The sequence below is a fragment of the Phasianus colchicus genome, chromosome 6 (assembly GCF_987193195.1).
Source record: "Phasianus colchicus chromosome 6, bPhaCol1.hap1.1, whole genome shotgun sequence".
Classification (NCBI taxonomy): domain Eukaryota; kingdom Metazoa; phylum Chordata; class Aves; order Galliformes; family Phasianidae; genus Phasianus; species Phasianus colchicus.
The window spans coordinates 16,087,020-16,099,652 of NC_143441.1; the positions used below are offsets into that span (position 1 = coordinate 16,087,020).

The 12,633-nt window shown below is 41.1% G+C and overlaps 1 protein-coding gene across 13 annotated transcripts in view; it reads right to left on the bottom strand.

Moving 5' to 3' along the window:
• The window catches only part of RARB (retinoic acid receptor beta), a 319,855-nt gene that overhangs the window by 17,356 nt on the left and 289,866 nt on the right, over positions 1 to 12,633 (bottom strand). For all 13 annotated transcript variants that reach the window (XM_090142555.1, XM_090142554.1, XM_031590237.2 and 10 more), the window contains one exon: positions 1,253 to 1,413. In XM_090142555.1, the coding sequence (XP_089998681.1) occupies positions 1,253 to 1,413 (161 nt within the window). The remainder of the gene's footprint in view (positions 1 to 1,252; positions 1,414 to 12,633) is intronic.

The following is a 12,633-nucleotide window of genomic DNA, read 5'->3' on the forward strand; positions in this document are numbered from 1 at the left end:
AGTATTTACCAGCATGCCTACATGGATTGTTTTGACTACGTCTAATGCAAGCAGAGAAAACACCAGAGAAGCATGCAGAGGACAGACAACTTCCCCAGCATTAACAATGTTATGCAGGTCTCGAAATTAAATGTGAAAAATACTTGTGAAAATATTTTCAGTGACATGGAAAATATGCTCTTTTCTAACAGCACAACACATATGCTTGCTTTTCTGGCACTTAAATACAAGATCTGATACCTAGATCAGAGATTTTTGAATACTGCAAATAGTATGCAGGCAAGTATGTCACAAAGCAGCACTCTACTCACTGAACATTCATGCCACACATGGATTTGTCTAAATTAGAATTTGAGAAACTTAATGTTTGTTTCAGAAGTAGAGCACATACTCTAAACAGAGAGCAATCCAGTGACAAATTTTACCAGGATGCCAGATCTCTGTTCCAGGTGCCCAACTGGGGCAGAGGACCACGGAGGAAGGCAGCTCCTCGGCCCAGCCATGCCATCCCAGCCTCTTTACAGGAGGATGTTTCACACATCTCTTTGCATCATCCAGTACTGCTCAGCTGACAACCAGTCCAAACCCAACAAAGTCATTCATCAGCTGATAGCTAACATTTAGTTTTCAGTGTCTCTTTCATTACTGCATTGGCAAACTTGACATTGGATTTTCTCTCGTATATGTATAAAAAAATATATTTCCCAGAACTGTCCTCTAGAGAAATTCCTACTTCTTGACTTGAGGCTGATTTTTCACTTCTAAAAAAGCAGCAGAACCATTTGCTGCTTTGTAGTATTTTTGTAGACTAGAAGAGGAATAAAGTGTAAAATGAGCAATTTGAAAACTGGCTTATTTCAACATTTTCTATTTTCTTTGACCATGGTAGCTTTGGGACAGTCACTAGCAGCATTTAAGAACTCCACACCTGCATCGCTATAAACTGCTGACACAAAAGCAGAGAGCATGTTTTTGGAAACCAATACATTTCTAATGAATGCTGCAATGTAATTCACTCGTGGACACCACACTTGTCTCTGCTGGATTAGTCTTCCAGTCTCTTGTAACACTGCTAAGTAATGCTTTACAGTTAAGTGCACATACTTCCATGCATATATGCAGTTTCTTCCTGGCTAAGGAGACTCAAGGAGCCAATAGACTTCTGCATCTATTTCAAACATCTAAAGCCTCCAATACAAAATTCACATCATCCACCAGTATCCAGAATATATTTCCCCCAAATCATACTTACTGTAGTGTATTTTCCCAGCTGGCAGAGCGAGGGGAAGGTTTCCTGGTGAGCTTTTCGGATCTTTTCAGTGAGATCATCCAGCTCTGCTGTCATTTCATAGTTTTCTGTGGACTCCTGCTTTGTAGGTTCCTTCTTCTTTTTGTTCCTATCATTTCTGACAGCTGTAGAAAAAGAACAGGCACAGATGATTCAGATCACCCCATGTTGTGCTTGTTGCTCTGTTTCAAAACATCGCAAAGTATTTTGTTTTACTTTAAGCATAAATTATTTTAAGTGGAGATAAAACATTATATTCAGAGAAAATACATACACAAGCTTAATTATTTATCTATAAAAACTGAATTTAATGGAATAATGATGAAACCAAGCTTCCACAGGTTCTCGTTGTGGGTGTGCCATCATACTCCCACAGTACCTACTCTCCAAGAGAGTCTACCACAACTCCACATGCATTCTAAGTCTCTCATTAACTTTGCAAGGTGTGATTTTTTCATTGAGCATTACAGCTGTGCATGGTGAATGGAGAAATTCTCTGCAGTGCTGTAGCTGGTATTTTATTGGATGTGAACTGTACTAAACAAAGACAGTAATGGTTTCTCTTTTTAGATTTCATAATATGGAATATAACAAACCCCACACTTAATACAAACTCCACCGAGCAAAAAATTATTTAAGGGGAAAGTTAAATTCAAAAACAGCCAGTGAAAGAAGATGAAATGCATTAAACTCAAGATCTGAAGATCAAAGGAGAAGCACAAACACTTGAAAGAGGAAAAACTGCAGTGAAGCTATCTTAAAGTCGCTTGCCATCTGCTCCTGCCCTTGGATCAGCCTTCTACCTTCCCCGGGCTGTGGGGGATTACTGGAAATATGCATTGTGCTGCATTCGTTCTGTAATTGATTTCCCACATATTTGTGTTTTGTAATAAAATATGACAGCTGCTCTATCACCATGCTACTCTCTGTTCTTTTAATGAAAACAGCTTAATTTTACAAAATGTGCCCAGGAGATAAATCTATGTCTGCAGCATTGCCAATAGTTGTGAATTTTATCAAGAGGCTTGCTGTTAGTTAAAGCTAACATTTTAAGTGTAACCAGATGCACGAGGAACCCACCAGGCTTTACAACAAAGCCAAACAAAATCAGTCCCTCTCCCCAGAGATTCAGTACTGATATTAAACACTCCAAAGACTAACCACTGCTGGACAAACAAAACAGCATTAACATACACTGGGGCTCAAAACCCCAATATTTAGACTAGAGCCCCAAATTCTGAGGGTGTGATTGGAGAATGGCACACATGAAGATGGTCTGCCTGCACCTGCCAGTTCTTACTCATACCAGCAGAAGCCCACAGCTGGCTCTTTTCTCAGTGGGTTCAAGGTCCATCTCCACAGTATCCCATCTTCCATGGGTGCTTGCTCTGTGTTTATAACTACAAGATGGCAAAAATGTCCAGGCAAACATTGGACACTGCAGGAAATAAGAGGAGGTTTGAATTCAGTGTCACCTACAGCATTTATTAAAGACTGAATGACACACAGCTAGATGCATGTTCCTCTGGGTGCTGTTTCTGAGAGAAAATTAAGTGCAATATGGGAAAATAGCAAAGTGGAAAAGCAGCAGAGTCAGGGGTGTCTACAGAAATAATGTAAGGCATGCACCAGAAAACAAAGGATAGGACACTGAATGTTTTTTATGAGTGGATGAGGTACATACCTCATGCACAAATGGCTTTGGTTTCCTTACTGAAGGTTTGACTTTCCAACTGAGAGAACTGTGACTCTGCTCCGGTAAATATTTTAAGGATGTACTTGACTTCATTTGTGTGAACAGCCCCACACTGAAGTCAATTATGTGCTTTGCTGGATCAGGGCCAGGATGCTGAGCATCTCCATGGATTAAAACCTAGCCTCAAATACCATCAGTTTATGCAGTTACAGACTCTAAAGGTGCCAAGAAAAGTGGGCAGAAAAGGCAAAGTTGTACCTTATGTGAATAATAGAATCCTTAGTGTTGGAAAAGACCTCTAAGATCACCTAGTCCAGCCGCCAGCCCATCACCAGCATACCCTCTAACCCATGTCCCTCAGTGCCACGTCTACACAGTTCTTGAACACCTCCAGGGGCAGTAAGTCCCTGGGCAGCCTGTTACAATGCCTTATCACCCTTTCTGAGAAGAAACTTCTCCTGATATCTGACCTGATTCTCCCCTGACACAACTTAAGGCCATTACCTCTTATCCTATCACTGCTACCTGGGAGAAGAGGCTGACCCCCACCTTGCCACAGCATCCTTTCAGGCGGTCGTGAAGGTTCTGTGCTAGCAGTGTAGTCAGCTGTTGGGGAGTTGCATCCCCCCAGCCATTTTACAAATATTTTCCTAAAGCCAATGTCCTGCCCGACTTGCTCACTGGATCCCAAGGCAGAGCACAAATGCGGTCCTACACACTGAAAAAAACATCCAGGACTGACATGTACGTCTTGAGTGCTCCAAACTGCCACTGCACTCCAGAAGTAAATCCTAATCACTGCTGTACTTAGGAGATAAAAGAGCTCCTTAGAAAATTATGTAAACTCCTACACAACCGCAAAAAGCAATAAGCTTTTGTAATAAAGCCCCATTTACTTATAGCTCTACGACTGACAAATTTGCTTAACAGGCAGCCTCAGCAACTACTTATCTCAATAGCTTTGAACTCCTTGTGGAAGACAAACACGTTATTTAGGCCAGTTCTCAGAACAGCTGCCAAGAGCTCCCAGATACAAGGAGATAACTCACACAGTGTTCCAGCCACTGCTCCTGTGCTACACCTCACAGCTCTTCCTTCAGTTAGACCTGAGGTCCTTCCCCTTCCAAATGCCATAGAGAGAAGGTTGCTGGTCAGTCCACACCAGACTGGCCCAGATCTGTCCTCCTTTGCAGACACAAATCACTGAAGGGTAGGAAGGACAGAAGGGGAAAATTAACAAGTCCTGAGAACTAAGAACAGTTCTTGCTCACTGTTAGCTTTTTCTCTTATTCTGATGGTCTTTGCAATAACATTACAACCCATATAACATTTATCTTCTTGCTTTATGTGTACTTCTATTTCCTACATTTGTCTAAGGCTGCATCAGACCTAGTGGTATTTCTATATTCCCTGCAAGACAACACAATAAAGTGCATCTGACATATAACACCCAGGCTCCAAAAGTATAAAGAATTTCAACTATGTTGAACTATTAAGCAGATTCAACTATATCTATAATTCAACTCAAAAAAAAAAAAAAAAAAAAGGAGAGAAAAAGATTAAGACAACACTATGCTTAGAAGAGTTAAATAAAAACACATAAACACACATATTTACACAGTAAATTCCAAAGCCATCACTGCTTGGGGAACAGGAACTGTCACACTGCATGTTGGAGTAGGTTTGGATTACAGCTGATGCTTATATTACATAAATCACACCTTTTTGTATCTCGGTCTTTACATGCATATGATCACATCAATCCTCGAAGCAATTCCATTGCCTTTTAATGATGATATGCAAGAGATGAATCTGTGTCAGTTAATGCTGTTGTGGAAAACTCAGGTTATGAATTTCATTACTTGGGCACTAAATTCTGACTCCACGGCTGCATTATTTAAGAGCTCCCAATAGGGGACAGTATGGAAGTTCACTTGCCCTGTGAGAAATACTGGAAGTTACAAAATCCAAACAAAAATAAGGTGTGTGAGGGGAAAGAGAATGAATAAGGTGTACCTGTGTGTGTGGGTAAGCCACGTCGGCATGCATCTCAATACTGCTTGGACAGCTGAGAGACACACGCCCAAGCCTGAGCATGTCTGCTCCCATCTGTCTTCCCATGACAGCTTCCATGTCATCTCCATGCATGCTGGTACAGGCATTTCCACACCCAGAAACCTACAGGGAACCTTGGCAGGGTTTGTAAGCAGGTGAAGGCCCTTTCTGCTGCCTTAATGTTGAAGACCAGCCCCTACCCTCCAATGCTCCCTCAATGCCTGATGGAAGAAGGGGCTGAACATCAGAGGCTGCCCCTTCTCTGCCCCTGACAGTCTGCTCCCCTTACCCTAGGTCTCCCATTGCCTTCAATACATTTTCCCTCCTCTGCTTGAAGCAGATGGATGCTGTAGGATGCTTTCAAGAAAAGCAGGGTCTGCTGTAGGTGAAGCTAAGGAAAGGAAAGGCATGAACAGCTTCTCTCAGAGCACCCCAGCTCTCTCATTTAGCAACCATCCAGCAATTCTTGTGCTTGAGCAGGCTTTTTTCAAGCATGCCATAACGTTGGGTATTGTCCAGTTCAAACAGAGTGCTTTCATGTCCACCAAATCCAGTCTCTACTTGGCCAGATGAGTCTGGGATCTAGCCCAAAAGATTCAGGCAGTTTCTGGATCATCAGGTAAAATTACGGTATGCTGAATTCTCGTGCTCCCATTTGTCAAAGGTGACAGAAACGTATGCAATGGAAAAGATCCTGCAGCTCACAACCATTTTTCCAATTGCTTGCATAACCTTTGCTTCCCCAGATGCCCAGAAGATAGTTTGACAGTACTTTTCATGTATTATAATGATTAATCAGCAATAGATTAATGACTTGAAATGTTACCATTGCTGTTTTGCCTCTTAGAGATCCCCGTGACCTTTTACAGCTTTGTGTACCAGTTAACTGTTTTTGTTCCTGTGCTGACAACTACTAGTGCTTCCAGTTAGTTTGCATTCCTGCAAAAACACACTACTCTTGTTCTTAAACATTTCAAAGTTATTTGTTAAGCTGACAAATCTCAGAAGCACCACAAAGCACAGGGAGCGAGTCAGCAATTGCACAACGCTCAGCTGCAAAGGCGGAGCATCAGCCTCACCACTCACACGTGGCACCATTTCCCTGCCATTGCCACCATCGGGGCTGCTGTCCCACCTGGCTCCATGGCACTTTGGGAAGCCATCGGTCGATCCGTTGCAGAAAGCCAGCAGCCCTGCCTGGTGGAAATGGCAGGCAAATGGTGCTCTGTGTGCATGATGAGATTGATGCTGAGCCTTGCAGCCATGGCTTCCAGAGTGCAAACATGCAAGGCTTGCATCCTGACATCCAAATTCCAGCTACTAAAAATTTCTAACTCTAGAAGGTTAGCAGTTGTGGACAATTTCAGTACACAAAATACTTAAATGCTGCTGTTGCAAACCTTGATTCATCAGGATAAAGGCCCGATTTCCCCCAGACACTGTGCATCTCCCTTTTCCTCTATTACCCTTCTATAAACTGTGCTCCCTGTAACTAATGGCATAATGCAAGAACATCTCTCCCAGCAGCCACCTCAGCAAACCTTGAATCCAAACACCTAGCACCCCAAAACAGGACAAGGAACCGGGCTCTCTAGCCCCACAGGTGAAGCCAGCACCTTGCTGCACATCAGGTACCAGAGCTCATGGCTGCAGGCAGAGAAATGGGGGACCTGCTAACATGTGGTGATCTAGGTAGTTGTTTTTCCCCTTTTGTAGAGAACATTACACAGCCTTCTCCTGTCACAAGGGGATCAACACAGGATGAGAATTAACAACCATCTTGTACAAGGTCCAAGCCATCCCCATCGTAAGAGAAAGGACAGAAAAAACATCTTGAAAACAACACAATCATGCTTGACAAACGGAGATGCCATCAATTCAGAATGATAAGAATCCTATTCTTGTGTTCACAGCAATACAATTGCAAGCCAAACATAGCATTAAAATATGCAGAGCACTAGGTAGTTATAAATGGATTGGCCTTTCTAGGTCATGATTTCCAGATGAAATAATGTTTTCTTTCAGGCAAAACTGCTCAGTCTTTAAAAACAAAAGGAAACTATCTTAAAACAAATTCTTATGCCAAAGTTGAGATTTGACATATGGAGAATGATGGGAGGCAATGCACGTTTCACATTAAAAACTCTTCTTCCTAATGGACAAAGCCAGTTACAAGTACACAGTCTTGCAAGGAGCTTCAAGTACAAAAACAAACTACACTGAAAATTGCATATTTTGTGGCTGATTCAGAGAAACCAATAAGGTTAGCTGTCTGGTGCAATTGTCACAAGAAAGCATCTAGAGTTACGTGAGATAGTATCTCTCTACAGACACGTATTGAAATTAGCAAGGGAGCACAGAGAAACAACCATGAAGGAAATTTCATGAGAACCTGGCATGCTACCATTTTCCCCCAGGCACAGAACAAGGACATCTATTAAAGCCTTCAAACCTGCCCCTGGTTTCCTGTTGAGAAATACTGCTCACATATGGCAGGCGTGCCCTGAGCACACTCCAGGAACCTCTGACATTAGGCCCTTCAGCTCCACAACACGAGACAGCACCACGAGCCCAAAGGACATCATCCTGCACGATGCCTTCACCTATGCAGGCTCTTCCAGTCACTGGTGGCAGGTTTTTTCCTGAAGAAGGTGAATTTGAACTCTGCCTTGCAGCTTTGTATTATTCATTACATAATTGCTATGTTTTATTAGAAATATGATCTATTATAACCTTGAATACAGTAACTTAAATGACATTGAAAATTAGATTATTCTGATTATTAGAGAAGTGAGAAAGGTACTAAACATTTGTAAGACTGATAATCAATCAGTGTATCCATCTGAGTGCAATAAAAATCAATCAGGAGCTAGTGCGTTTAAATCTAATTTTTTAAGCATGACATTTTCTTCTGAGTTTCTTTTTTAAATGTCACCCTCTTCTACAACAGTGATTGATTCTCTCCCCAGGGACAGTTCACTCCAACTGTTTTATTCAAAGCACAGAGATCCCGTATCCACATTCTTTTCTAAATATCAAATTAGTCACAACAATAATATTTTCATCAAAATGTGAATTTCAGAAACACACGTTCACATATTCAAAACGGTAAGACACAGGATCTAAATTGGTTCAAATAACAGTTTGCTTTTAACTAGCAAACTATGTATTTTAACATGGAAAACGGTGTGATTTTTTGTCCCTTAAATTCCCTTTCCCCCCCCCCCCCATGAAACAGAAGGCCAAGGATTTGCTTGTTTAAAACATAATTCATGTAGAAACGTTTCAGCAGTGAACAATGAATCACTAGCTATAGGGAGTCTGTGAGTAATTACCTATGCCTCCAAAATAACCTTATTAGGCTATTGTAAGTATAGGGTAGACCTTTGATACCTATAGCCTAAGGGGCTCTATTTTTCCATTCATGCACAGGGGATTTATATGGTTATATCCTATTATAACCGACGAAAGCAACACATCTCCCATTTATGTATGAGGATAACTGCAGGGTTAATATATCAAGAACTGAGTTAAAAGAACAGGTTTCATTATATGAATGAATGATACAAATGGATGCTCTACAGCTTTATTTAAATGGCCTGAAACTTGATCTGTGGTTTCAAGGATTCCATCAGCCTGAAAATTTTATTTTTGACACGAAATTCGGCACCTGCTATTGTCAGAGCCCTGAAAAATTGGTAGATGGAACGAGCAAAAAAAGAGTTTCTACTCTCTCGAAGAAAAACAATACTAATTTAACTCAGACGTAGTATCAAAACAACCAAGACAGTGCAGAACAATAAGCTGAGAGAAAAACCTACTGAAGACAGCAAAGAGGTATGACTCTGGTATTCTTTTTCTTCTATTTTACTTTGCTATCATTTTCAAGATAAATAATGAATGGCATGGAATATACATATATATATATCTGTATTTTTTTGCTTCTTAAACAACTTTCTTTCTGCTTTTAAGACATATGAAAAGAAAACAAGTCATACTTTGCACATCTAGAATTGACACTGTGAAGCCTGAAACCAAAAGAAAATACCCAGCTGGTTCTAAATGCTGATTTGGCTTGAATGTTGAAGGAAACCTAGAGAAGGTTAAATGCTTCAGCTAGGAAAACAAAACAAAACAAAACAAAAACACCAAACACTTGTAAACTGCTTCCAGGCCCATGAATATACTGATAAAATCTACCTATATATTGACTATGTCATTTTGTGGTGGCCTCCAGTTCTACAGAACATGGCCAACATAATAAAGCATAAAAATCAGGACTCCATAAATATAAATGGAAACACACCCTACAAATCAGATCCTAAACAGAAATGAGAAATTAAAAATCTGAAAAGCTGTGAAGACGTAAAGACTGCAAGCAAGTGAACCAAAACTAGCAGAAACAGTGTTTTGAAGCATGCAGGTGTGGTAGGCAGATGAGACAGTAAGGGGAACAGCTTAAGTCAGAGCCAGGATATAGAGCGCAAAATGCGTAACATGGGCTGAACCAAAAACAGACTCCTTCACCTCCCTTATGGTTTCCCTGCATGTTGCAATCAAACTAGATGAAGAAATATGATTACAGATTTAATAATAAATTGTTTAGATGGCATTTTCCTTGAGATTTCCATTCTCAGGGAGCTTTAATGGTATTATCTAATTGCTGCCATGAAATAGGATAATCCAGAAACTTCTAGAAGCTGAAGATTAAAGAACTACCAAAGGTTAGCATTAACAATTTCAGACAGAATAAATCACAAATATTTCCCATGAAGGCCCAGCAACATATCTGCAATGGAAATAACCTAATCATACCCACTGTGACATCAGTCACTTACATTTCCATGTGTATTTCACATAACCTACAAGTTACATAACACAGCCAGAATTTCCCACCTCCCCAGGCAGGTCCCACATGTCTCCATTCAGCTAGTGATGTATTAGGATGAATCTACACAAGTGTCATTCCCATCTCATTCATGTCCTGCCCCAAATATCTCCAATATTCTGCACAAAATCATTCACTTCCTTCTCTAATTGTAAAAGCAATTACTAAGATCTACCATGCCACTTGTAACAGGCTTTGCAGAGTAATAGCATCATCTGCTGGATGTTGCCAGCCATCCCATTCCCTGGTCAGTGCTGAAATGGGAAGGAGTTTTGGGAATCAATCATTCCATCCTAAGAGCTTTCCCAAACTCGCAGGGCTTATGCAAGGAAATGAAGTATCACTGTGGTTACTGTCTAGTGTTTCATTTGCCAAAATCCCAATGGATTTACTTGAAACTTCTTCAGCTGTCTAGATAAAATTCTGTATGCAGCTAGTTAAACTGAAATAGTATGGGGAACAGGGCACCTTTTATGGAACAGTGGTGTCCAAACACATTTGCTGAACACATACACAATCACAAATGCAATGTGATCATTCTTTCTCTTCCTTACAGCTCAAGTGACTAAATGCATACACAGCGACTGAAAAACACTTTTAAATAGTCAGTTTGACATTAAATTTATATTAAGCTATGCTACAAAAAAAAAAAAAAAAAAGTACAGTTGTTATTCACAGGCTGGGTAAAGCAAAACTCCCCAGTTTCAATTTCAAAATCTGAACTTTCAGTCAGAAGTCACTGTGAGGCCATTAAATCTGTCTCATCTGATTTTAGCTGTTCAAGTGCCCTTTTGAGCTACCCTCAGAAACCAACTGCCCTTTTGACTACAGTCTTGAAGTCTGCTACACTAACTCTTTATGGATAACCGATTACAGGTAAAAATATCCCAAACTTGACCTTTTTTCTTCAGGGTCACAAGAAGGTAAACCAGTCTACTCATCTACAAATATTACATTAATTTCTCTTATGAGACAGTCATGGTAGTAGGATGGCTCGCAACTGGGAGAACTTCGGGTTATACAATGTCATCAATTCAATTTGTTGGACAGAATTACCCAGAATTGCTGATGGCAAGGAAAGTGCACTGCTGTAAACTAAAACCAGACACTGCACTGTTTGTGCCCGCTATCTGGCCTGACTATAACACTTCATACTATGTGCTACAGCTATTTTATTTCTCATCCTAACAGGCACAAGCAAAAAGTGCTTGATCTGCTTGCAGCTTAACTGGAAAGCTACCTATCGTGACAAATTGCAACTTCCTTCCTGACACCACCAACATTTTTAACAAAATGGTTTTCCATGATAAGCACATTCAATATAATGAATGAGTTTCAGCTATTACACAAATCACACAGAATCACAGAATTGCAGATGTTGGAAGGGACCTCAAGAGATCGAGTCCAACCTCCATGCTGAAGCAGGTTCCCTACAATATGTAGCATAGATAGGCATCCAAACAGGTCTTGAACATCTCCATAGGAGACCTCACAATCTCTCTGGGCAGCCTATTCCAGTGCTCTGTCACCGTTGCTGTAAATAAGTTCCTCTGCATGTTTGTATGGAACTTCCTATGTTCAATTCTGGGCCGTTGCTTCCTGTCCTATCACTACACACCATCAAAAAGAGCCTAGTCTCGTCCATTTGCCTCCCACCTCCCTTTACATATTTAGAAACATTCATCAGGTTCTCCCTCAGTCTTCTCTTCCCCAGGCTGAACTTCCCAGCTTATTCAGCCTTTCCTCATACAGGAAATGCTCCAGGCCCTTTATTAAATTTGTGGTCTTTCACTGGACTCCTTCTGAGAGATCCCCATCTTTTTTTAACTGGGCATCCCAGAACCAGACGCAGTATTCTAAATGTGGCCTCATCAGGGCAGAATAGAAGGGAAGGATCACCTCCCTTGACCAGCTGGCCAGGCTCTTTTTAAGGCACCCCAAGATACCTCTGGCCTTTTTGACTACAAGGGCACACTCCACTCCAGTGAGTCATCCCCTAACATATACTGATGTATGTGATTATTCCTCCCCAGGTGCAAGACTCTACGCTTGCTCTTGTTAAACCTCATCTGATTCCTCCCTGCCCAACTCTCCACTCTGTCCAGGTCTTGCTGAATGGTAGCACAGCCTTCTGGTGTGTCAGCCACTCCTCCCAGCTTTGTATCATCTATGCTTTCTGATTATACATGATAAAACAAATTGGATAGACAGTAAACGAAAAGGCTACAGTTCTGTTGGGGGTTAAAAAAGGAGGTGAGCTGGAAGCACCCCTTCCCTGTGCTTGTACATTACCACTCAGCACACAAAGCAATGCCTTCTGAAAAGGATGAGCAGAAGTTCAGAAGCAACACCAAGACTGTGTGCCACCTGCATTTTTACCTTTCATTAAGGCTGGTTTCATGCAGTGACTACAATTTGAACCCAAAAAGCGTTCACTCCTATGTTATTCACCAGTATTAAAAATAACAACCCTAACTTATCACCACCACTGCTTTAGTCGTGCAGTGGTGCTACTCCAGTGATCTCAGCGGAGTCCTATTAGTGTAAAACTACAGTAACGTAGTGAGAGATCAGATCTAATATCTGTTTCTGCAGATGGATAATACCGCATTCATAGCTAAGTTTCATTTCTTTGTTTAGCCCTCAAGGCTAAATTTCACATTCGTACCTCCTGGTGTCTTGTGCAATTGTGTAAAGGTGCATCTA